Here is a 27,975-nt window from a genome sequence, read left to right as displayed (position 1 = left end):
ACTGTTGCACAGGCAACAGAGCTACAATCAAGGATAGATTATTTTGGTGCAATCCTATGATATTTAGCCAGCCAGCATGGTTGGCTAAACACCTGAATTAAAATAAAATTGTACCACACTTACTGCAAAAGAAAACACTGTAACAATGAAAGTCTTGTGAATTGGACACGAACTAGTCATTCAGTTCTAGCAGTTAAAGAATAAAGCATAAATAAGAAGCCTAGTGTGCATTATCTTACATTTTTATTAGGCACAAGTACCAGTATGATAGGGGTGTATTAAATTGTGCATGGTGTGGAGAGTATAGATAGGGGGATTCTTATAATACTAGAATCTGGGATCATTCCATGAAGGTGAATGATGAAAGATCCAGGACAAGTAAACAATACTTTTTCACATAGCAATTAGTCAAGGTATGGAATTCACAACCACAAGATGTAGTGAAGGCTAACCACTGGAATGGTTTAAAAAAGTGATTAGACAAATTCATGAAGAATTAGGACAGGGGTCCTCAAACTTTTTCAATAGGGGGCCAGCTGAAAGGCGCTGGCGGCGACCCAGGATGGGCCGGTGGGGGGGGAGGGCTGGGCACATGGGCCACCAAGGCATCGTTGAGAGTGTGCGCTGAGGCAGCTCACTCACTCAGAGATCTCCGAGCAAGCAAACCACCGCCTCCGCACCCACGCTGAAAGGTAACGGCAAGCACGTGCGGGTGGGGGAGGCGGGCGGCGGTAGCCACTCGCTCAGAGATATCCCAAGGAGTGCAAAACCATCTCTGAGTGAGCAAGCCACCACCTTCTGCCCATGCAGCAAGGCAGCGGCCTATGTGTGCACAGGTGGCGGCATGGGCCAGACAAATGGCCATGGTGGGCCAGATCCGTCCCGCGGACCGTAGTTTGAGGACCCATGAATTAGGCTATCAATAACTACTAGTCATACTGGCCATAGATTAGCTCTAGATTCAGAGGCAGTGACTGGGGAACCAAGCAGAAAGGTGTCACTGCATTCATGTCCTGATGTGGGCTTCCCATAAATGCCCAGCAGGCCACCATGCAAAAAGATTGGGCTAAATAGACTTCTGCTCCAATCTAGCACTGCTCTTATTTCTGACTTGTGTATTTGTCTCTTTTGGACTATATTTATACAGCTTCCTATTTTTAAGATGCTACAGCAGTTTGCAAAATATTCTTAATATCTTATCATGGCTGTGGGGAAAGGGGAGGAATGGGAGCCCAAGGCTTATTGAAGTTCATTCTAATCCTGCTAAACTGTAGTTTAGCAATAAGTCTAGATATGGCCAATGACATAATTGTTTAGCTTCCTGAAGTAAGCCCTACAACAGGGGTTGTAATTAAGGCAAAATCAGTGACATTTGCATTTTACTTTGCAAGCTAAGAGGCCACCTGAATCATAGTCTATTTGAGGCATGTCAGGGTTTAGTATGAGTAACAGAGTAGGCCTTCTAGTTCATAGCCAGAATTGCACGAGCAATAGTATGGAAGGGTGTAGGGCCTAGTCATTATGTGAAATGTCATGACCAGTGTGAGCTTATCTCTGGCATAGTTCCCAAGGAAAAACAGACAGGAGTTGAACTGTCTCCCCGATACAGTTGCAAGCTCAACCTTGCAGAGATGAAAGCTGGCAGCCTTCAGTGGGAACCTAACAGAAGAAGGGGGAGTAGTTTGTAGAGATGTCACTCAAATTGAAACCTCACCCTTGAAGGGCAGGTGGGATAGTGGCCTCACAGATGAGCTAGCTCCCTTATCAGTTAGTTTAGTAAAAAAAAAAAACTTAGTATAGCCATACCTGTGCTTTTAAAGTCCATGATAATCTCTAAAGAACATATCTGATAAAAACATCTCCTCTTCCCTGTTTGCATTCTTCCTGGTTTTGAGTGATCACTGTCTGACCTTAGTACATGAATTCAACCTAATTTGAACTACTTCTACCTAATCTCTCTCAACTTTTATTAAGAACCTAACATGAAAACAGCTGTGCATTTTTGAAGGCTACGGATCATGTGTTTTTGTTGTTGAGGAGTCCAGAGACGGGTTGGTTTGGGGCTAATTCCTGATATCTAGAAATTCCTGTGAGTGGACCCATGCAGCACAGAAATTCCGAAGCTGGGAGCTTTGAGGTGTTCGGATCTGCCTGTGGGGGGGAATTACTTCGGACTCAATTTGGAGCTTGCTCTGGATTCTTGCAGTCAAGAGGCCTGGGCTTACAATACCTAATCTTTCCAACCAAAGTGGCAAGTCGGCTCCAATCTTGGGGAGGGAGGGGGCACACACAAACAACACTTCATGTCCTCTTCTAGAATTCTATTCTTTATCTCAAAAGTATAAGTGTTCAGCTCCTAAGGCAAGGCCTCAATTCTGAGGCAAAGTTGGCTCTGATGTCCGGCTTCAGACCCGGGTACAGTACTGAATCTGCCTTGGTCACCCTGTACAATGACCTGTGCAGGGAGAAGGACAGGGGGAGTGCGTCCCTGTTGATTCTTCTGGACCTCTCGGCGGCTTTCGATACCATCGGCCATGGTATCCTTCTGGATAGGCTAGCGGGATTGGGGGTTGGAGGCACTGCTTTGCAATGGTTCCGCTCCTATCTCAACGGTCGATTCCAGAAGGTAGTGCTGGGGGACTATGTCTCTGCACCATGGCAGCTATGCCATGGAGTACCACAGGGCTCCATTCTATCCCCTCTGCTATTTAACATCTATATGAAACCGCTGCGAGAGGTCATCAGGAGGTGTGGGCTGCGGAATCATCAATACGCTGATGATACCCAGCTCTACCTCTCGTTTTCCACAAATCCAGGTGAGGCAGTGGCTGTGCTGAACCAGTGCTTGGCCGAGGTAATGGGCTGGATGAGGGCCAATAAACTGAAGCTCAATCCAGACAAGACGGAGGTCCTGTTGGTTGACGGATCGGGCTTCGGAGAGGGTGGATTTAACCTGGTCCTGAATGGGGTTGCACTCCCTCTTAGGGACAAGGTCCGCAGCTTAGGAGTACTCCTCGACCCAGAGCTTTCACTGGAAGCTCAGGTGACGGCGGTGGCGAGGAGTGCCTTCCTTCAGCTTCGGCTGATTAATCAGCTGCGCCCCTACCTGGAGTACGACTGCCTGGCGACGGTGACACACGCGCTGGTGACTTCCCGCCTAGACTTCTGTAACGCACTTTACATGGGGCTTCCCCTGAAGACGGTCCGAACACTTCAATTGGTGCAAAATAGAGCTGCCAGGTTGCTGACGGGGACGGGGCGTTATGCTCACATGACTCCAGTCCTCCGTCAGCTTCACTGGCTTCCCATTGAAGCCCGGGCCCAATTCAAGGTGTTGGTTATGACCTATAAAGCCCTAAACGGCTTGGGTCCTGGCTACCTGAACGAGCACTTACGTCCGTATATGCCCAACCACCCCTTGAGATCTGCGGGAGAGTCCCTTCTCCGGGATCCCTCCATGAAAGAAATTAGGAGAGTAAGTACTCGGAGGAGGGCTTTCTCTGCGGTGGCGCCCAACCTATGGAATTCACTCCCCAAAGAGGTCCGCCTGGCACCGTCGTTACTGGTTTTTTGGCGCCAGGTAAAGACCTTTTTATTTAAACATCATTTTAATTGTTAAAATATATGTTCTGGCCAGGGCAACTTTCTTCTTCCGTCTCTTTTCTCCTCCTATATTCTTTATTTACTTATTTTATACTGTTAATTTTAATTTTATATTATTGTATCTCAGTGTATTTTTGTATTTAAGTGGTAATTTATTATGTTCTATTGTATTTGAATGTATCTTATTGTGTTGTAAGCCACCCCGAGGCTTCGGCAAGGAGCGGCATAGAAATGTTATAATAATAATATTAATAATAATAATGATGATGATGTCTGTGAGAGTACGCAGATGAATCAGGCCTGTTTCTAGGATCACTTCCCTTGTTGCAGAAGCAGCTAGGAGTTGCTCAGATCCATTCCTTAAACCCTTATCTGTGAATGTTAGGGAAAGCTTTCCCCAGGTAGCATCCAAGTTCCCTTTTCTTAGCATGAAATGTCTGAAAGATGATCTTAAAAGACAGGCACCTGCTTGCTGCTCACCACCTGCTGGCAGCTCTCAAACATTGTGGCTCTTTCACTGGGTAAGTCTGCCCACCCTGATCTGTTGCAACAAAGGTATAGCTGTTGGATTTTCATAAAACTAGAATGCCTATAGAAAAATGTCAGCTATATTATTTCTGAAGCGTTTTAAGTTAAACTGTGAGATTTACTGTAATAAAAGGATCCCATTGACTTGGAGTCTCCTGTGTCAGGATGCTAGAGTGTGTGACTGCAGGAGCCTCATCGCATACTGGATACCAAGATGCAAACTGCCTGCCTGCCAGACATGTATTAACAGAGTTCATCATGCAGCAAACTGTGAGAGAATGCTTTGTTACATGCAACTACTTTCTGATGGAACTAAGGGGAAGTCTAATAAGCAGGATAGGGATTTGAAGAAAGCTGTTACAGCGCAGACAAATGTAACTTTAAGTACTCTTGCACTTTTCCAGTGTTACCTTACCTTTCCATCAAAACTGCCCAAGGCAACTAATGAAAGGTAGCTGAAAAGTTATCAATCCACCTTGACACGAAAAGGCAGAGAACTTTTATTTGGCATTTGCCATTAATTGCTTCACTGTATATAAAAGTGAAATAAATGCAATCCAAGAAGGTCATTTAATAATGCTAAACCATTTCCCACAAAGTATTACATTATTTTCAAGAAATACTCAATTTGCTAGTTTTGGTCTCTTCAACAAACCCTCCTCCTACCACTGTGTATGATTTTGTGGCTCTGAAAGCAAGGCCTCTGCCTTTGCTACCATGCTTTAAATATCCCAGTCTGGTATTCTAGTTGTTTTATCACTAGCATGTCTTTAGAAAAAATCCAGGCACAAGCTGCCCATTTTTGTGTTGCATGAACACAGCTACAAATCTTGGGTAAAGCTAATGAGCATTAACCATGCTCTCTATTTGAATAATTTTCCTTCTTCTTCTAGTCTGAACTAGCATAACTACACAATTAATGCAAGCAATTGTGCCAAGCTGACCAAATTACTTAGAGATGCCAGTGAAATGGCATGTGGAAATGGCTTCTGCAAGGGGTCCTGGAGCACATTCCTTAAGACTGGATACTGCATGGTGACCAGCAATAATTTTAAATTGAACACTTCGGAAAATGTTTGGAATCATTGTGTAAATTGACAGATTGACAGTCTAGTGTAGCTTTATTTGTTGAACTGTTTGTTGAACAGTTGAACATTTGTTGAACTGTTGCCTGTAGGATATAAATATTTTAGAACATTTATATACAGCTTCCTATTTCAAAAAGCACAAAATGGTTTTCAAGCATATTCTTAACCCCTTCTCATGGCTGCAAGCAGAGGGGAGGTGTGTAGGTAATAAGCACATATAAAAAGCAAATGGCATGGGTGTAGAATTCTATAGTATGCACACATGTAGCAAATAACATAGTTAGGTTTGGCATGGTTGCACTGGCCTTACACCAGCTTCACTGTTTGCTTCCCCCAGCTCCACTCATCCCATTTTCTGTGGGTGTTCAGCATCCCTTCATCAATGTATGTATATGCACATGCATAGGCCTATCAACTCAGAAAAACTTCTCTTTGCTTCCCAGATGTTCTTGCAGAGCAGGGAGAGGAACTTCTTTCATCCCATAACCCAAATTCAATTGTGACAAAACTCTAAGGGGCATTTTTCGGGTACTAAGTAGAGACAGAGGCAAAGAGGGTGGAACCAAAGTACAAAATACCAACATAATCGCTTAAAGGTATTCCCAACTGTAACAAAACCTTAAGGACAGAATTTCAACCCTTTATAATGTGGGACTGGACAAATCCTGGGAAACCACCAATGATTTGTAGTTAGGAGAAATGGATGTGGTTCAATGAGGAACTTAGTGGATGAACTGGGATTGCAGAAGACCCCCAAGCCTAAGGTTCCGGACCAGCAATAGAACAACCATGCAAAAATTCCACAAGTCTACCCGTAAGAGTATGGCTCATCTCCCACAAAAAGCTTCAAAATTATTCATATAAAACCCACGTCCTTGTTGTAAAACACAATGTGCTTTCAACTACTCTTAATCTGAGCATACTTTTAAGGTGAGAGCAAGTATTTTGTATCCTTTCTGCTTTCAGTATTTACTGAATACCTCTTAGGTACTGTCTTACAAATATATCATAATGACTCAGAATAGAATTTGCTTTCCACAAAACTTAGATGATTGAACAATCTAGAAATTTCTTTACACTCTGACTTATGTATTCCTTGCTATTTCTGCCACATTTTCAGATCAAAGATAAAACTTTTGTCAAAAAGTCTGCAAATGGATGGAAAGGTATTTCAGTTTGTGGATCCTGGAGTTTGAGGGCAGTTTTTCAGAAAGCATATGGGACTGTACAAGGGGATCTCAGATCCCATCAAGCACATAGATATTGAGTGCATGGAATGTTAAGATGTAGGCTGGGATCAAAAAAAGCAGTCTGCTATGTTTGCCCCATTCCCACTGAAGCATCTCATGCTCCTTCAAACTTTGTAAGACCAACCGGGAGCAGCATTCAATATATGGAGGACTACAACTGGAAAAGAAATTCAGCAAACATTCTCTTCAGAAACACTTCCAATTTCCATATGAAGCTCTTTGGATCCCATTGTTAAATTGGTACACATTCTGTCAATAACAATTTAAAAACAGGTTGGTTGGTATACTTGTACCTTAATACAAATCAAATTAATATTAGTTTATACTTCCATATAAATTATATTTTTCTCTCTCCAACATGCTTTCAATTTTTCTGTTGGTTTAATGAGTATTCACCTGACCTATGTTTTCACTGAAGGTGTTCAATGAAACAACAGAACACTGCTAAAATCTCTTAGTCCTACATTAGTGTTGGTTTCTGCAGCACACTAGAGCACTTCAGGCACCACTCTGCTTATGATTACATCCACATATAATTCCACCCCTATTTCCAAATGCACTTGTCTGAAACACTGTAGTATATTTTCCAGAATTTGTCACCTCAACAGCTCCAATTAAATTTTCAAACTGAAATCACATGATACCATGAAAATAAGTAAGAACATGCACCTGCTATGCTTTTATTACTGGTGGTGTCTTAATATGCTGTTTTACTGGTAACAGCAGTCAGTCTCCCTGGCAACAGAAATACTAAAATATGTGATATAACTTTTTAAAAATAAAATGAAGTATACCTGTCATGCCATTTCTAAATTTGACCAAAACCATATTGTAAACATATACCCACAGAGAAACAAATACATTATGACCAAATTATCAACCTCAAATCTGCTTCCCACTTAGAGGAGGTCTCTTTGGCTCCTTTGTCACTGTGATGTATGAATGTTGTAAGAAAAACAACTAACACTCTCCCTGACTGAAAAATGTTTGCTTCTGGCAAAGTAGACTTATTGACCCTATTTAGACATAATACCAAAACCTGGTTTGATCTCCCAAAAACAGTAGAAAGGCCTGCATACTGCTTCACTGTGCATGAAATGATTATTACTACATTTGGATCGTGGTTTAGAGCAAACCATAGTCTACAGTTTTGTACTAACACAACAAATGGCTTTTTTTGCCTACAAGTTTTATTTCAATTGTGCTTTGTTATCCAGATTGAAATGCAATTGATGGCTTCCATAACGCATACTTGCTGGATTCAAACAAAACTGCAAACTATGCCTTGTTGCAAACTGTGATCAAGGTTTTTAATGTCCATGGGCAAGGGGAAAAATGGTGTACCAACATGCAGTTTGTGCTCAAAATAAAAAACTTTGGCCTGAGATTACATTTGAATAGTGCAATTATTTCCTATGAAAGAGATGAAAAACTTCATTTACTACATTATTTCTTTTTATGATGCAGCCTAAAAGCATCTAAATGCTGTGAAAATCCAGAAACAATTCTTAAATTTTGTTTCCCTTTAAACTGCACTTATGCCAAGTCCCCCCAAATGATTCTGAACTCAGCAATCTTGAAAGCAGGTTTGGGAGTCACTACAAGAGCAGCTGTCTTAAAATAAAAAAGCTGTAATATAGGGTAACTCATCTCTATAAGAAAACTATTGGAATCCGACATAAAAAGCTACCCTAATGATAAGTTGTATTTATCACAAGGCACCCAATAGGCTATATACAATAGTTTTATAGAAGTGTTACAGATGTTTCAGATACTAAAACGTTAAGAAGATTTATGTTTATTTCATTTCTATACCATCCAATAGCCAAGGTGCTGAAGTTCGAATCAGACTTCATCAAAAAGAAAAAAGGCTTTCAGAACTTCTTTCCATTTCCCTCCAGCATATCTTCCCACTTTGTAACTCCAATTTAGTTTTCTACATTCCCTATCACGTTTAACTTTGCCTCCCCACCCTTACAAAATTCATTCAGGTAACAGTCCAAAACATAGGAAGTAAAGCCAGGACGAGCCACCTTAGAAACAAGAAAAATTATCCAATATATAAATCTGGAAACCATCCATTGACCAATTTAGAATTATCTACATTTGATGCTGCAGGAACAGATACATCTCTATTTATAAAGAGGTTGTTATAGGACAACTGTTTCAGGGCTATGACAAAAGCTTGCCCAAGAAGAAGACTTAATCATCATCATCCATTGGAAGATAAACACTATCAGCTTTTGAAGACCTTTGTTTTCAGTCTTTCATTGATATCTAAACTCATGGCTAATGTACAGCTAGCACAGGCAGTTTACAGCATACTTGCAAGCTTGTGCCAGAAGCCATCAATGCCGCAGAATGCAAGGGGACAAACTAGATGACCCAACTCAATAGTTCTCATTTAAACCTCAATAGTATCTAGGAAATCAGCAAAAAAATCTGTAATTACAAGACAAAATGGGTTATCTAATACAATTTTTCTGAAGTTTTAATGTATACCCCACCCAACACAAAAAATACTGAAAATATTCTCACTTGTAGTATAATCTTTTAGGCGCAGGTTCTTCACTGGTGTCCCATCACAAGTTTGGAAAGCGTTGAGAATCTACAAAGGCAAACCAAGTGCTGTGTTAATTACCAAAGTCTTCATCATTAACATTTCCCACAGAATAACCATTATTTATTTATTTATTTAGCAAGCTTCTATGCCACCCCATTCGCCAAAGCCTCGGGGCAGCTCACAACAAAAATAATTACACAATTAAACATATAAAACAATATAATTGGAGATGTCCTGGCCAAAGATATAAAATCAATAAATAATATTAACAATTAAAATGACATTTAAATTATGTTTTACCCCAATTTCTACTTAGCATAAATGGAAATGAAAATCCGAAAACAGAAGAGCATGGGTGGGTTTCCATGTCACAAAAATGCACCAAGCAAACAAGCTATTTAAAGTGAGTTCTTCTGGTTCACAGTGGATCAACTCCCTCTTCCCCCACAGCCAGTATCCCAAGGGCCTTGGCAGCTAAAGGTTCTTCACCTCTTTCCCCACCATGCATCCAAGCCCTTTTTGCTCTCCACAGCTTTTGCCCCTGCCCGCCACCTTTTTCCTGTGCATCACTCTTTGCAATCTGAGTTGACAGCTAGTGATAGACACTTCAGAGTTGCTAAATGACACATAATGTTGCAACTCAAATGTGTAAAAATATTTAAATTGATTTTGTAGCAGACATTTGCACAGCCACGCCCGGGCAATGGCCTGCAGAATGCCTGCTATAAAACCACAGTAGGCCCTCAGCATGGGCATTGTCCCAGAGAGCCTGCCAGCAGACTGTCAACAGAAAGCACAGCCACAAATCTTGCTTGCAAAAGTGGGTAGTCAGTAGATCATCCCTTTGCAAAAAGATCCTCTACTGTTTTAGCTGGGCCTGACTCTTCCCATTGTATTGAAACTGTTCCACCTATTTCCAAGGGGGAAACGTCTGTGCCACTACCATTATAAAAGTATGTAAAGCTGTAAAGCTACCAAAGCTTAGGCTTCCTTAAAAAAAAACAAAAACAAAACAAGACCATTTGCACATTCATACATATATACAAGTCTGTGGAAAAAATCCTGATTAATCCAGTACCTCCCCACCCACCACACACACACAAATTAAAAGGAAGCCTCAGTTTGACAGCTTGTTCATGATCACGGAGGGAGACACTGAGCCAGTGACAGTCACTCCACCTTGTTGCATTGGCATCAGTTGGACTGCTGGCACTGGTGGTTGCCTGGCTGAGTTTGGAAAGAATTGCAAGGGGTTTTGTTGCTCTTGCTAAAAAGGTTGTTAGCCACTTCCCTGAACCTACAGTGGGGTTGGTTGCCCAAGTTTGGATGACACGACTACCCACTGTGAGTGCAACAAACCCTTAAAACAGGAGGCTGACATTAGCTTGCTGTCCTCTCCACCACATTCATGAGTTGCTTTTGGCTTACTGCAGTTTTTTCTTCCTTCATCCATTTTATTTAAAGAGCATAGTGCAGCTTGGCAGGCAGCTTTCACAATCTCCATTTTGACAGCCACTTTTCCCCAAAGAAAGGGACTGGGCTGCATGTCTGAACTTTCTCAAGCAGCTAGTCTTGGAGAAACAAATGAGGAATTGTCATGAAGTGGCCGCACTTCCATGAGCAAACAATCCACGGGTCTTTACTTTCTGCAGAAAATCTTCCTTTTGAAAGCTATCAAGAAAAAGCAATGGAAAGAAAAGCTCTATTTCAAGCCCTGGCTGAACAAGAGACAGGATTGGTCCTTGTTGCAATTAGACAGCAGGGATCCCCCTGGATATTGTCCAGCCAAGGTTCCCTGTTTCCTTGTCTGCAAGTCTGCCCAAGTGCAGCTAAATAACTAAAAATTAAAGTAAAGCAAAAATATTTGTGCACATTGTTAGCACATTTTAAAAAATATTAAACGGTTTTAAACAGCACCCTGAACGGTTTTTAATTGGCATCAAAACAGAGACTGTGAAAAATGACTTTCAACCTGGACTTTGCAAAATCTGATAACATACAAATTAAAGGGGCCAAAATGTGGCAAGTGTTCATAATAACAGCTTCAGGGAGCAGGCCATGCCACTGAGTATCTTGGGATACTCACAGGAGGTCCAAGGCAAAAAGGCCAGGGAGGAAGCAAACATCCCACACTGTCTATAGGCACAGCATGGGTTGTTCAAACAGCACTCACCCTACCGTGGCTCATTGTCAGGGTGGGTTAGCATGGCCCTCTGTCTTATCATATATCAGATCAAACTGGCTCAGGCCAATGAAAGCTTATGCAATAATAAATGTGCTTATCTCCAAAGTGTCACCAGGTTTTTGTTGTTGCTGCAAGATTCCCTCTAACCTCCACCCAACAGACTAGCAAAGCTATCCCCCTGGAATTAAATTAAAAGCTAATAATTGCTTTAGACTTTGGACTTTCATTCCCATACTCTAAGAAATGAAACATACTCAGCTATTTTGGTTTTATTTTGTAATATAGTTTTTTTAATTAAGGGTGTCACCAGCTTTTTAGATGTAAGGATGTATGAATCACAGTGCCAAAAAATTTCTTATTTACAACTAATTACCATGTACAACAATTACATGATGAAAACTGGATATTAAAAATGGGATATTAAAATGCTTTAGGTAAAAATAATCAAAATTGTCAAGGACAATGATTCATGCAAACACTGCAGGGTAGATTAACTATCATAGATAGCTACAGTGTTAGCACTTTGTTAAATTACAGGGGGATATATATATATATATATATATATATATATATATGGAAGTTATTTCCCTGTTGGGAAAACTGTTAATACAGAATATCAGTATTGCTAGGTAAGATTCAGTGGTGGAGTGAATAACTACTTACATCATCTTTTGTGGCAGTTTCAGGAACTCTTCCTAGTCGAATCAGCTTGCTTGGTTTAATATCTTTGAGGCAGGTCCTGTAATCTTGGTCCTTCAAGATAAAAAATTTAAGAGAATTTTAAAGACAATAATAAAGCTGAGGCAATGTACAACACTTGAACACAGTAAGTTAAAGCTATTTCAGTTCACTGAATCTGTTATAAATAGGGCATATGATTGCTAGTACAGCAGATTACTGTATTTTTCCATGTATAAGACGAAATTTTTCTTAAAAATATTTACCTAAAAATGGAGGGGCGACTTATACACAGGGGGCCGAGAGGAGAACCACAAGTGCACTGGGGGGGGGCGCAGGCGTGCTGAGGGAAGTGGGCGCGGGAGTGCTGGGGGAAGGCGAGCACGCTCAGGGAGGAGACTGGCGCGATTGCAGGCGTGCTGCGGGGGGACCAGCGCGGGCGCGTGGTGAGGCAGCAAGGCGGCGTGCACACGTGCGCAGCAGCAGCTTGCTCACTCGCTCGGAGATCATTAAGAAAAGTGGGGGGCATCCTATACATGGAGGCATCTTATAGACAGAAAAATATGGTAATTATATACTTTAGTCCTAGAGATGTTCAAACAACAACATAATTTCAAATAAGCACCACTGTGTCTATCACTCTGAACTGTCAAAAATGAATAAGGAATATCAGTTTTTAGGAAGCAAAGAAAAACAATCTGTCTGAGAAAATCTAGACATTAAAGATCTCTATAACACTGCTTTGGAATACCTTAATTATTTTTAAATATACCGATGGTGGTATAATTAACAGACAAAGAAAACATGTGGCTTTTATTTCAATTAAATGGTATTAGCTTCTCCAAAATATTCTGTCGACATTCTTCCAGGTATAAATTTTTTAACACGTCACATACCTGAAGATCTATCTGAGAATCTTTGGAAGATTTCCCTTCTGCGAAGGACTTGCCATGTTCATATTCAAAGAGTTGACTTCCTGGCAGTCGATGATCTACATCTCGATACTCAATGCCTCTGTAGTCTGTATCCTGCCGCCCAAGGAAATCCAGATCACTTTTTTCCTTCAGTCCAAGACCAGATGATTCAGGTGTTTGCTGTTCACCTGTAGCAAGGTCCTGAGTGCTAACAAAGGCCTGTGGAGGCTTATCTTGGTCCTGAAGAGTGGGAAGAGGACCGCGGCTATTTTGAAATTCTACAGAAGGTTCAGCCTCAGGATTCTGTCCTTGGGATTCTTCTTCTCTGGCTCTTGGCTCTGACTGTGGAAACTCTTCGTTTGGAACACCCAAGGAAGACCTCTTTCCAACAACATGTACAGCCTCTTCTATCTTGCATTCTCTATCTGCTGGAGGTACTGTAGATTGACTGTTTTGGAAATCCACAACGTCTGAGTCTGCTGAGGGCATCTCCCTGTCTGCAAAATCCAGAGGTGGCGGCACATCCCTATTCCTAAAATCCTGATCAGCCTGGGATTTGGGCCTGTTTCTGAAATTTGAATGGGGTACGTCCCTGTCTCTAAAGTCCAAGTCAGCTGAACCCATACCCCTCAAGTCTGTATCAGGTATATCTCTTTTCCTAAAATCTGAGTATGATTGCTCTCTGCCCCTGTAATCCTGTTCAGAGATGTCTCTTGCCCGAAAGTGTGGATGAGATCCATCTCTATTTCTGAAATCTAAATCAAATGTTCCCCTTGACCGAAAATCTGATGGAGCATCATCTCTGCCCCTGTAGTTGATACCGTGAGCTTCCCTATCCCTGTAGTTCATACGGAATGCCTCCCTATTCCTGTAATCCATAGGAGGAATGTCTCCTCCACTATAATCCACAGACTGCCCTTCCCTGTCCTGGAAATCCCCTGGATACATCTCCCTGCCTCTATAGTCTGGAAGGAGTGGCACCCTGCCTCTGAAGTCCAAGTGTGAATCATCTCTACTCTGGAAGTCAGAAGGTGGGTAATCTCTGCCTCCAAAATCATGTAAGTGGCCCTCCTCACCTCTGAAGTCGCTACGTGGTCCATCTCTACCTCCAAAGCTGAAAGAAGGTTCCTCTCTGTTGGCAAACTGAGGATTGTGGATGCCTGGGAGTCCCTGGATATCAAAAGGAAGTGATTCTCTGCCAGAGAAGTTGCCAGAGTGTCTTTCTTGAGCAAGACTATCAAGGGGAGGAGGAGAGTAATCCCTGTTCCACCCGGGAGCAAATCTTTCTTCTTGGCTCCCACTGTAGAAATAAAGACAGTGTTATTCATAATGTCCTTCGAGTTTGTAACCTACACATCAGCATGTTCTTCTCTAAACTTTTAACAGAGCTGTTCAACAGTAAGATCCGCAGAAGATAGTGATGTTTGGAAGTTTAAGAGGAGGTAGCATACGACAGACGTGATAAGTAAACTTGCGTACTCCCATTTCACCATAATTCCCAGAGGAACCTGAAATATTAATGAGTTAATGAACGTAACAATGTACATAGTCTCACAGTGCATGCAGCTGGGTTGTTTAGAGAGTTCTGTTTAAAAAGTCACCACATATGTCTCTACAATCTGTGAATTCTCATTAAATCCAATGTTACCACCATCTTAAAAAGGAATTATATTTTAGGGTCTTCTATAATGATTTATGAAGGAATATTTCATGGAATAGTCATAAAAATTGTGATTAATAGTCTTCATGACCATATATCAAAAACAAAAATTACCAGTCATTGATGGAAGAACACCACATTATTCCACAACAACATTACTTACACTTTGGTATTTTTCAGATATAGAAAATAGACCTCAGACAGAAAAACACTGAGCTGCACACATTCTTTTAGTAATGAAGATGGTCTGTCAAAATGTATAATCAAGCAAGTGGTCTGAAAAAACTTATTTTACCATTAAAATAAAATGTCATTCTCAGGACACAGAAAACTGAGAACATGCTTTTAAGAATCTATTGACAAAATCAAAAATGCTACAAAATCAACTTTCCAGGAAAATGAACTTGTAAAATTCTAAAATATATTTTAAGTATGCTTCAGGTATAAGAATACAGCTTAAAATAAGCTTCTTCAGACATTTCCTTCTATGCATTGAGTGAACACAAGGAAGAGTAGGACTCTGCTTGCTAGTCCTACTATTGAGACACATACATTTTGTACCATTTTCTCAGGTTGTTAAACTACAGCAGAGATATGTATTTGCCAAGCAGGCCCACGGAATTCTCTGTAAACCAACCCAGATGTAAGCATTCTGCTGTACATGCTTTGCTCTCCATAAGCACCCGGCAGAGAAGACTAAATTGGGACTGTAGCATGGGGGAGGACAGCATTAACTCTTTGCTCCTGCTATGTTCTTGATATGAACTGGAAAAGCCTACAGTGACTATTCATGGAAAAACATGCACATCAAAGAAGTAAAAAAAAATGTAATGTCAAGTTTGGTCCTAAGGGACACCCAGCAGGGTACATACATAGTAAGCATTTTGTTTTGATTTGTTTTCTTCTGTTTTAAAAAAGAGCAGCTATTCCAGTGGTTGAGTTCTTTCCCCGTTATCAAAAGTAAGGAATGTGATAAGAACCAATCTGGAAGCCTTTAAAGGGGGACTGAACAAATTCCTGAAGGAGAGAACTATCAATGGCTACCAGCCTTGACAGCTATGTCCCATCTTCAGTACCTGTGTACACTAGTTGCTGGGGAACATGGGGGGGATGCTATTGTACTTATGTCCTGTTTGTAGGTTTCATGGGGATAGCTAGTTGGCCACTTGCATGAACAGAATTCTAAATTAGACAGACTTTGGGTCTGATTCAGCATGGCTCTTGATTTCTGATGGATGCCCTTCATATCAGAGAGCCATCCAATTACACTAACACTGAACTCTCTCAACATAGCAGGAGTGGACTTGCACTTGTGCAATGGGACTTCACCTACCTCTTCTCCCCCATGCCACTCCAAATCTCCTCTAGAAGGTCACCCAACCTTCTGCTGCAGAGTTCAAGGGTGCATGGGGAATGAATGAGGGAGAAAGAATCTGCTCTGCTTAAATAGTACCAATACAACGCACATTTTACTACCATCTAGTCTACATTTTTAGATTTTCTCATTCAGGTTTCTCTCAATACTTCTAAAGCAACACTCTGCAGATAATGATGGCAATAGAATTCACCTAAATCAGATTCCACCCCAGATTCTGCAGTTCTGGATGAATACAGTTTTCACAGTAGGGTGAAACAAGCAGTGGAGTTTCTCTTGAGAACCACATTAGAGCTGGTGCTGTTTAACATTAATAAAATGCAGATGAAAGAGTGATCAAGACAGTAAATTCTAAAGACTAAAGAATTAAAAATGGATCTTTTTAAAATGGATGAATGAACAACAAAACAGCAACTGAGATCCAATGTAAGTGAACACAATGTAAGATGCACAGTAGGAACAAAATATCCCAACTTCTGGAAATTGTCTCTTAAATCACTCATATCTCACTTTCATACATGCACACTGATGATTCTAAACTAAACAGAAAAGCTCTTAGAATCATGGTAGACAGTTTATAAACCCAAGAACTCAATGAAAGAGGCAAACTGAATAATGGAAATTAAAAAGAGGCTGAAAATAAGACTATCATGTTTTAATATAAATCTACACTGTGGCCAAATTTGGAATACCATGTACATTTCCTCAAAAAAGAGATATGCAGAGCTGGGAAAGGTGCAGAAAAGGACAACCAAAATGATTATGCAGGTGAAACACCTTCCCAACAAGGAAAAGCTAAGTTGTCTCTTTCAATGTTTTAGTTTAGAAAATAGACAACCAAGAAAGGTTATCGGGACAGGGGGACTTATTAAGAATAATACATAAAGAGAAAGATCTTTCTCAATTACTAGAATTCAAGGTTACCTAATTAAATTGCTAATTCAAGAAAAAGGAAAACATTTCTTCATAAGAAAAAGTATAATTCATAGCCATAGGTGCCAGTCACTTGTGTAGATGGATACTCACCAGGGAAGAACGGTTGCCCTAATGACCTGCCTGAAGCCTTTCTAGTGGCATCTAGCTAGACATTGAGAAAGAGACTGCTGGCCTAAATGGATCCTTGATCTAATTTAGCAGTGTGTTTATGTTCTTAGAGAGAGTCTGGAAAATATACACAAATAAGGATTTCTCACTGATTCTCCATGTATATGGTGAGCATGAGTCCAGTGAGAAACGGTTCACAAATTCATGGAGCCATGTTTACTTGGAGTCCATCTAGTTCAACTCCCTGTTCAAAAGAGTAGCTAAAATGCAGGTGCAGCTATGGCATACCTCATAATGGCCTTCCATCTTCTGCTTACGAGTAAGTGTCTCCAGTGAGGGAGAGCCTATCACTTTCTGGGGCAGTGTGTTCCAGTGTGTCAGGATCTGGGCAGCTCCAGGGCTCCTTCTGTTGGCCAAGCCCCAGAATAACAGCCCTGGTACTTGCAGGACTAGTCCCAGACTCTGCTACAGCTACAGGGTACTGTTCTGGAAGGTTACCTAATTAACCATGTACACAGCCACAAGCAGAAGAAAATTAGGGGCTATTGCTAGTAGGGAAAAAACCGGAAAGCTCCAAAACTCAGACTAAAGAGCCAGTCTCCAGTTATCACTGCATCCAGGTGTAAAATATCAACACAATTTTGAAAAGCTTTCCAAAAGTATAGGTCTGAAATAAAAGTTTTAAATTACATTGAGCAATGGTTGTACATCCAACAGAAGCAAAGAACAAAGTTTCTTCTACAATCATTTCTAAGAGTTATAACTATAAATTCTTGCCTTTAATAAACATACATCAAAAATCATCTTTTTTGTATCATTTAGCACCCTCAAAGCTAGACTTATTCCATATTTCATCTGTACCTCATCACCACCATATATGCATTTTCATTGCAATGCTGCATAAACATAGGAAGCTGCTTTATACTGAGATCACTGGTCCATCTACAGCAGCACTTTCCAAGATTTTTCCAGCCCTAACTAGAGATACCAGATACCAGAACATGGGGCATCTTTATGAAAAGCATGTGCTGTACCAACAAGCTATGGCCCATCTCTTCTGCTCATGACAAACTGAGTGGCATTTCTCTTGCTACACCCAAAGTTATTCCTTAACATATGTTAACATCCCAGAGTGGAAAAAATGATTTAAAAAAATAAAAAATATCAGATTTTTACATTTAAATTGATTTTTTTTAATAAAATGCTTTTGAGGAAAAATCTACCTAAAGATAGTTTTCCATTTAAGATACATAGGAATCCAAAGGTTATTCAACATGAACATAAGGATTAGTTATTAATTATGTAGCATGAAGCTGTATATTCATGCAGTTTAAGTTTTTTGGTAAATGAATTCCATTAATGCATTCACAAGTCATGCTCTTCATGAAGTTTCAGTAAGATTATTTTTTTCTATCTAGAAGATATTATCACAGATGCTTGATTTTACAGATCTAAAAACTGTGAATTTGTGCCTGCAGGAATCACATGCCTTGTCTTCACAGCAAAAATGTTATAAAATAAACACACAGACTTGAGAAAAAGACCTTAATCCCATTGTTCCTTTGCAAATCTATGTACACAGAATCAACCTCTTGCTTCTTAAGTGCTGAGTTTCAAAAAATTCAATGAATACAAGACTGTTGGGAGTGGATATACAGTGGAATAGATCTCCACAAGAAGCTAAGTGCAAAGGGGAGTGGCAAGCAGTAAAAGCAAAAGTGAAACCTTTTGAGCAGAATACTCCGTAAGTCTTTGGAACTTTTTGTATATAGTCTGAGGTTTATAATATTATTCTTTCTCTGGAGGAGAAAACCTCTAATGGTAGCTGGCCATAAAAGAGAACCAGTATGGGAATATTTTAAAGAAGTTCTTCTACCTATGGGTAAGGCAGGCATGTGTATAAAATGCAAACACCTTGCAATAATTTAATCATCTATTTCTGATGTAAGTATTTTTATATAAGTGTAAAACTAATCTGAAAAGTTGTTATTCTGAAAATGAAACCTTCATCTGATTGCAAATATTAAGATTATACCAGCAAGAATGATTCTTTTTGTAGAAAACCATGATTTAAATCTAGTCCTACTGATTATTTTATTTATTTATTTATTTATTTATATCCTGCCTTTTTCCTACAAAGGGTTCAAGGCAGCTTACATCATTCTCCTCCTGCATCTTATCCCCACAACAACCACCCTGTGAGGTAGGTTGGGCTGAGAGTCTGTGACTGGCCAAAGTCACCCAGTTGGCTCCATGGCTGAGCGGGGACTAGAACCCAGATCATCTGAGTCCCAGTCCCACGCTCTTAACCACTACACCACACTGGCTCTCCGTGTGGTGTAAACTGGTGATTTAAATCAATTTGATATAAATTAAATCTAACTTGTAACATCCAGTGTTAACATATGTTAATCCATATAAAATCCACTGCTAACATATATGGATTTTAATAGCATAACGGTAGACACTGAGAGAACTGCTCATTACCTTTTTCATACTGGAAGGCACATGGCATTAAAGCAAACTTGGAAACATCTATATCTAATAGTAAGGATGCTGAGACTCATTACTATCAAGATTAATAGGCTTGCTAAGGACTATTCAGTCCTTGTGTGCATTGATCATACTATCCAAATGTGCAGCAATTCTGAATTCATTTTTTCAACTTTCAGCTATATTACCTCTGTCTTAATTGGCAGCAATAAATTCTCTAGCCTCTTTGTCTATCATCTGCACATTCACAGCTTTGTGTCCATCTAATATGTTTGCAAGCATGAAGCTTGCACATCTTTCTCCACAGCTAATGACTGTACATTAAATATTCAACTCTTCAAGACTTTTCTCAAAACCAATGAATATATTTCATTTCCATACCACTCCACAGCTGAAGCTTCTTGGGCAGTTTACAACAGTTGAATGCAAATGAATGTGATTTCTGTCTCTTTAACTATCCCCATATTCAAATGTTTACAATGTGATAGAGCATAAAAAGAACATAAGAAGAGCCCTATGATCTAGTTTATCTAGTTCAGTGATCAACCAACTGCTCATTGGAAACTGAAAGCAGGACATGATTGCAACAACACCACTACCAATGTTTCCCAGTAACAGGTGCAGAAAGGATAGATGTAATGCCTCTGAAACTAGAGGTAGCATGTACAGTAGTCCTCCGAAATTCGCAGGGGTTACATTCCTAAAGCACCCGCAAATTGTGAAAAACCGCGAATTTGGTGCAAAACCTGAGAGATTAATATGCAAGCAGTATACAAGCAGCAATCCTTCCTTCAGAAAACCATTATCTGTCACTATCCTCATTTAAGACTTTCATATGCAGAGGCTTATGTTGGCACATACTGCAAATCTAAGAACCCCCTTGACTTACATTCAATCCATTTTTTCTTATTCTGTCCTTTCCATAATGCAGACTTAGCTTCTCATGTAAATGCAAATGAATGCTACTATATAAAACATAACAAACCACAGGCCGGGCTGGAGAGCGAGCACGTACACACGCAGGGCGAGGCAGGGGCAAGGGCGGGCGCACGCAGAGGTTGTTTTCTCGGAATGAGTCCAAACTCAGAGGAAACGATCTCCTTGAGAGTAAGCCGCCGCATGGCGAGGTGCCAGCTTACTCGCAAGGAGACTGGCTTGGACTCACTTGGAGAAAAATCCTGCGAAAGACTGAAGCTGCGAACGCTGAAGCGCAACTTCACAGGGGTATACTGTAGTGCTAACAGCCTTCTCCTCCAGGAATTCGTCTAATCCCCTTTTAAGCCCACCCAAATTGGTGGCCATCCCTACATCTTGTGGAAGTGAATTTCACAGCACATGTGAAGAATTACCTTTCTTTATATGTTCTTAATATCCTACCCATCAACTCCATGGGATGATACCAGGTTCTGGTATTAAAAGAAGGGGGAAATTACTCCCTTTCCAAATATGACTGCTTTTCATAAATATTTTAGGAGTTTAAAATCCCAAATGCTCCACAAACATGCACTAATACAAGGCATGACATGCAATGTTCCAGTAACCTACAGCAAAGTAGCATCACAGCAAAACCTACTCGCAGGCATGCTATTTCATTACATTCAGCAAATCCATGCAGATATATTTCTTCCATGAGCATATGGCATACACTGACACCAAAGAGAAAGTTATTTCTGGCAGACACCTGCCAAAACTTCATGAAACACTTCTTCTTGGCATTTAGATTTCATTAATATACTTGCTCATCTAACAAGGAAATGAACATGTTCATCCCTCCCATATATATGTTAAGCTTGAAAAAAAGTCTAGATAAGCCTCAAGAATCTCCAGTTATGCAGTGCATATTGAACATTTCCCCCCTCATATCTCTGAATGCAATTTCAAAAACTGCACTCAAGTTTAATTATATTTCGTTCCAAAACTTATTTTCAAAACACTGTTCTGAAGCAAGAGATATCTTGTCTTGCCCTGCACCTGGAAGCAATTACAGTGAAGGAGCCATCCAAAACATAGAAGGGCAGACATATTTGACATCTATTAACAAATCAAACCAGTGGGACCTGCAACAAAATGTCACAGTGTGGAGTGCTCCTGTTCAGGGTTTCAGCCACCTAAGCACGTGCTCTTCCCAGATACCCCATTATATTCCCCCTCTACCAAGGATAATTTATATGTCAATAAACCTCTGAGTTCCCCCAAGACTTCTGATACTTCCTCCACTTATGTGCAGATGGTGCTATGTTGGCTAAATTTCAAGTAACACTCTGAGAATTCAGCTTACTATTGGTATGTACAATAGACCTGCAACAGAATTACTGCCATATGGTAGGTTTCTGTTCAGGGTTCTAGCTAACCATGCCCTCTGTGGATACTCCATTTCATTATGCCTTCCAGTTTCTTTTCCAGAGTTATAGCCAAGAGCTCAAAAAGGTTTTTTACTAGTACATCTAAGATACAGAACCAATAAAAACTTGTACCTATTCCTATTTTTTGAGGTACACTTCTCCTGTATCCTGCCTATTTAAGACTCCTGAAGCACAGATTTTATCAGACACTATTTAATTCTCAAGGTTGATACACAAGCTACATCTTTATCCTCAACGACCTATATGAAGCAAAGCTTTTCCATCATTTGCATATGTGGCACAAGTATTGCTACAAAAATATATTTCATCTTAGTAACTTACCGGAAAGGACCCATTCTGTTGGCTGGTCGATGGTTTCCCCACATTTTGTCTGTGACAGGCAATGCTAAAATGTCTTCTTTTTGTGATTGAACTGCAGAGTCTTTGAGATACAAATATGAAAAAGCCAGATTAGTTAAAACTGATCAGCCAAAAGTATGCTAACATTTAAATCAGCAGACATCACACGTTAGCATTTTTAAGAAGCCTCGAATGCTCAACCAATTTGAACCTGCAAGTTAAAATTCAAAAGACAAGAAGTGTACACAGGTAGTATACACCTATATCAGGAAGTTTCACCTCATTATTTTGAATCAAAAGTTTTCCAGTTGCCAGTAATGGTCATCCGCATAACCTAAGGCTTAAAGGACCCAAGATTTCATTGGAATGCCTGATCATTAACAGCCAGAACAATACATCATCAGACCCTCCAACGCCACAGCAAACATTATATATTTAGGCCCAGGAAGCTAACTTACCCAGAATTCACAGAACCATTAACAATTTAAAACTACAGTATTAAAAGGCAAACCCCAACTGAAGCCAGAGTACCATATCCAAAGATAAAGCCAATAACTGCTAGGTTTATTATGTGACCATTCTATTATTTATGCACATGTTACAGAAGACTTGAGAATACAGGCACAGAGAAAGCAAGCACAAAGATTCAATAGATTCAATAGAACACATATTGTACCGCATACAAATGAACCCTTATTTAACCCTTATTTAAATGTAAATACATGTTTAATTCAGAGCCACTTCCACTCCTCTTTAAAAAGCCACTGCAAAGAAATAATTTACCACTAAGTGTTTCACTTGAAACACTGGCAAGTTTTCTTTTAAAACTCTGAATAACTGATGCATGTTCAGTGCATCCTAATCTTCACCTATTGGCTGGTTCATTTGATCATGGAGGGAAATAAGCCAACAAACCTGAAACCCTGCATTATATGTGAGCCTTGCATCAGAAACAAGTTCACAATAAATCATAGGTTCTCCTCCTGGGTTGTTTCTGGTTAACAAGCCATACAATTTTATGGAATTTGTTATTGTTTTATCGTTTTAATTGTACGTTTGTGACCCGTCCCGAGATGCCGGGGCATGTAGTGACGGCATATAAAAGTTATAAATAAATAAATTTGAACCATAGTGCAGGGTTTGCATGTAACAACACCCCATACTCAACTCATACTCAGGCTTGTTGTTACATGTGAATCAAGTCAGTGAGAACATCAGCACAGCAGTGACTTAGGATGCAGTAGATTGCCAACATAAGAAACCCAGTAATGGGTTGCAGATGATCCCTTCTTTGCATCCCACTTTGAAGACACATTCCGTTTCATCTCTAGCCCATGAAGTTTGTGCAGGAAACACACACACCCAGACACACTTCAAATAGCCCTATACTTGCATTGATCTGACAATCAAATTTGAAGTACATACAATAAACAATTATTACATTTTCTGATGTTGGAGAGCAACTTTTTATCCTTTTCAACAGTGTATTTCTATAGTATACCAAAGACAAATAGGATAGTTTCTGTCAAAGAGCACAAGGACAGAAGTCAGACATTAGAAATGGCAACACAAAGAAACTAGTAGGTATTTTCATCCAAGGACATTCCATTTTTGCCCTTAGGGTTACAGTGCTCAAGCAAACACTGTTTAAGTTTTAGACAAAGTACAAGGCTTCTGAACTGGAATTCACTGACAAATGACAACTACCTCTTTCTGGTCATGGCAAAACACAGACAGTCTCATATATCCAGTTTCCATACATACATAACAAAGAGAGAACAACAAAACAACTAAAATAACCAGGAGCAAAGATGAAAAGCCTGGAAAAACTAGAAAAACTTTTAAGGAAAGTCTGTTTCCTCCAATAGGAAACAATGAAAAGAATGAATTATGCAATATTTACTTCTAGAACTATGCATAAAATGTTTCAGACAAGATGTTCATATATTACTCCCACAAAATGTTTTCTAAAAACTAGGTAATAGATGATTTACATGTACAGAATCAAATAATTATAAATCTTGTGTACTGAGGACAAATGAGGCCTAGATTGCAAACTGTGACAACAACTCTCAAATGCAAGCACAAGATACCTTTTTGCATCTAAGGGGCACTGTTACAACAGAATAAAGATGGTTTAAGTCTCTTCTTTCCTTGTAGGTTGGTGGACCTGTCTCTTTGATTAGGCCTCAAAGGACCGGGAGGAAGCAAAGAGCAATGAAACTGAGGTGAAAGTTTATTTATTTGAAAGGTAAAGTTTATCTGAACTCAGAAAACGAAATATTTTAGTTGCATTAACTTTTCTTCATACCCCTTATAAAATCATAATTTAATTACTACTAATCTGATGCTTTGCTGCAGTTTAGTATTTACTGCAAGCAAACCACTAAATTTTATTTTCTTTCCTTTCCATCAACAAAATGGGGAGACCAACATCTAGCATACAGAGACATTTCCACACTGCAAGTTCTTCTGAGGAAAAAAGTGATTTGCAAATACTGTCAAATGAAACAGGCATTTCCAAATGCCCCTAGAATAGCTTTTTTCCTGTATTATGTAAGAAGCATCCTGAAGACATTAAAAATCCTTTAAGAGCTAAGTGAGGGAACCCATACTGACAAAAGCATAAGTAGCATTTCCTAGCATTCTCATTCCAGGAGTCTTCCTTCTGCTCCATCTGCACCACCAGCATCATCATAACAGAGATTTCCCCTTCAGCAACATGATCTTCAAGTAAACATCGGGAACAAATATAACAAAAAAATACCTCAGTAACTTTATTTGTAGACAAAATCTGGAAAAATGACCATGCTTTTGCAAGACTAATATAGTCTTCTGAAACCATATCATAAGTGAAAATCCATACTGTCAGGAAGATTTACTAAATTATCATACCATTCGCTTTTAGTATTGCTCTTTGAGCAAGCCTCTTTGCACAGGAGAGTGCTGCTGCATGTGGGATCCTGCTTGTGGGATTTTGGCCACTGGGTGAACAGAATGCAGGGCTAGATGGACCCTCAGTCTGAGCCAGCATAGCTCTTCCTAGCTTCTTACTTGTGCAGACAAAGGTCAATGAGGCACCAAGCCTTGCAATACTTACAGAGAGACAAATATGAGGGGAGAAGCAATAAAGAAAACTTTGTGAAGGCAGCAGGACAACCACATTTGTTTAGAGAAGCACTGAAACAGAAGACAACCAACATACTGCAGAATATGTCAGTTGTAAAATATATGAAGTCCTTCAGCAAACTGGAAGTGGTAAAGTCTTATAAAAAAACTGAACATACTCCAAAAGATCTATAGATGAGTGAAAGAAGTTACAGAAATATGTAAATGCTACTCGTTCAGGAAGAATCAAGAAGAAAAAATACAAAAAATTTACTAGCGATGGAGACGCTCTGTAACAAAACTTGATCGAATGGAGTAGTGATCTCCTCTTAAAGCTTACTAAGAAACAAAGCAGCTCTTCAAGAATCATTAATAGTTGAGGATCTTAAAGTACCTAGAAATGTAAGGAACACTGTACTTGACAAGGGTATCATTTTCTAGCACATCAGTTGTACTGTTTCCCAGAGAAAGAAGGCCTGGCTCCTATCAGAAATGCTTTGATTTCATCTAGGTTGGGTTATCACAGAACACTGTATTCTAGGATACCTTACAAGATGTTCAGCAACCACAGCTGATAGAGGGGGTTACCAGGGGGCTGCTACAGCATGCATACTCAAGTATTGTTCAATCTGCTTTGGTTCCTTGTTTGTTTCTAAGCCCAATGTAAGGAGCTTCTCATTAACCTTAAATGTTTTAAACCACCCAGAACACTTCGGCTATTAGACAGTACAGAAATGAAATAATAAATAATGCTAAGACATGTACAGTTCAGGTCAAGTGAATTTAAAGAACCAATTGCTCCGCCAGGATTTTGCCAACACATTAAGATCATAATGGAAGACTCTGCTTGGTGTACCACCAGTATTTGGGGTAAAAGAAACAATCCTAAGGCTCCTAGACAACATCTTAGGGGTTACAGACTAATCTGGATTTTCTGATCCAGGACTGGAAGCAACATTCTGACCTCATGCTGGAGAACAGAACATCCCCCTTATCTGTTTCACTTGCAGCCAGCATGGAAAGAACTGCACCAAGTAGAAAGTAAACTCAGAGTAGAGCAGGGAGGAAACTAGAGAGGTACAGATATGAGCTATCCTGAAGCCTCTCCAGCCTGCCCCACACCCCTCCACAGCATGTCAACCACATGGGAAAAACCTCATCTAGAAAAAAATGTAGGGCACACAGACAAGGAGGCTATGATCACCTCTGCCATAAACCTCCAATTTTCTGTGCTTAAAATCATCAAGGGCTGTACCCAAAATTGACTGGTATACAGGAGAGGAGCTTCTTGATAATACTGCCTAGGTTCTGGAATTATATATTATCTGGAATACCAACTTGTTCCTACCCTCTTCTCAGCCTTTAGAAAGACTCTATGAAAATAATATTATGGACTTTCTCATGAAAGCCAGTGTGGTATAGTGCTTAGAGCATGGGTCCTCAAACTACAGCCAGCAGGCTGGATCCGGCCTGCCATGTCCATTTATCCAGCCTGCCTCAGAGGTTTTGGACTTGCTGCACCAGCCACCACCTGCCTCGCCCCGCACATAGGGAGGCGGCTTGCTTGCGTGGAGATCGTTTTGGACTCGCTCAGAGAAAACGATCTCCAAGCAAGCAAACTGCTGCCTCATGCTGTGTGCCCACCCCCACCTTAACTCGCCTCGCCACCTGCCCCTTGCCTCACCGTGCCCATGCATCCCGCCCCCACACGCCGCCAGCACCACCTTTCCGCCCCGCACCCAGCACTGGCACCTTTCAGCTGGCCCCCTGGTGAAAAAGTTTGAGGAGCCCTGGCTTAGAGTGTCATCTAGGAGTTCAAGTTCCCACTCAGCTACAAGACACACTGGGTGACTTTAGGCTAGTCACTTACTCTCAGCCCCCAACCAAATAATACAGAACTATTGTGATAAAATTGAAAGGAGGATTATAAACCACACTGAGTTCCTTGAAGGAAGAATGGAACATAAATATAACAAACAAATAAATAACTAAAAACAATATGTTGTAATTCCTGGAATTTTTTTTAAATACAATATTTAATTCTTTTTATTGGTTTTGAAAGAAAGATGTGACACCCAGTGATAGGCACACAAGAGGCAAATTGATAAACATGTTTGGGTAAACATGTGCATAAACTTAAAGACATATTCCTAAATGTACATGTCTTATTTTTCCAAAATTCAAAGTGATCAGTTTTAATGAAACTATTTTAAATCATCATGGTCCACAAATAATTGATAAGTATTTTGATTTACTAATTTGAATTGTTCAATGTTGCTGTCTTGTGATAATCAATGTTCACTTGTAACCAGGTTGTTTAGTTTATTTTGTAGTTTTGGTTTTTACTGAGTTATAAAATAAATACTTTGAGAGGTCTTTGTGTAGTTGCACAGCAGCATATAAAATGCAGGTATAAGTAATACAGAATTGCAACAGAATGAGGTGTCCCCAACCCAGTCAGTGTTCAAACAAGAGTAGTTATATACAATTCTACTATGCAAAACCTCTAATTTAAATAAGAATATGCTCTACATCTCTTAATATGTATTTCCAGGTATTCATTAAAAGTAAAGAAAGACATTGAACAACTCTATTTTACATTATTCTTATCTAACTTTAACACATTAAGAGATACATAAAAGGTTATTCTGCATACACATAAAAATACAATTACCTGACAATGAGAAAAAAAAAACACCCTCAGTTCATAAACATCTGATTTGGGCCCATGTGTTCTGTCATTTCTTTGCTTTGTATAATCTTTCCTTTCCAGTTTGCATCTTT

General features: G+C 39.9%; 1 protein-coding gene across 3 annotated transcripts in view; it reads right to left on the bottom strand.

Annotated features, from left to right (window-relative positions):
* The window catches only part of RBM6 (RNA binding motif protein 6), a 90,541-nt gene that overhangs the window by 58,770 nt on the left and 3,796 nt on the right, over positions 1 to 27,975 (bottom strand). For all 3 annotated transcript variants that reach the window (XM_044451098.1, XM_044451097.1, XM_044451099.1), the window contains exons 2-5: positions 22,066 to 22,165; positions 12,792 to 14,109; positions 11,881 to 11,970; positions 9,008 to 9,077 (exon numbers count right to left, since the gene is read on the bottom strand). In XM_044451098.1, the coding sequence (XP_044307033.1) occupies positions 9,008 to 9,077; positions 11,881 to 11,970; positions 12,792 to 14,109; positions 22,066 to 22,109 (1,522 nt within the window). In that variant the 5' untranslated portion in view covers positions 22,110 to 22,165. The remainder of the gene's footprint in view (positions 1 to 9,007; positions 9,078 to 11,880; positions 11,971 to 12,791; positions 14,110 to 22,065; positions 22,166 to 27,975) is intronic.

This window comes from Varanus komodoensis, unplaced genomic scaffold (assembly GCF_004798865.1).
Source record: "Varanus komodoensis strain SLA01 unplaced genomic scaffold, ASM479886v1 scaffold6_2, whole genome shotgun sequence".
Lineage (NCBI taxonomy): Eukaryota > Metazoa > Chordata > Lepidosauria > Squamata > Varanidae > Varanus > Varanus komodoensis.
This window is presented reverse-complemented; position numbering and strand designations above follow the sequence as displayed.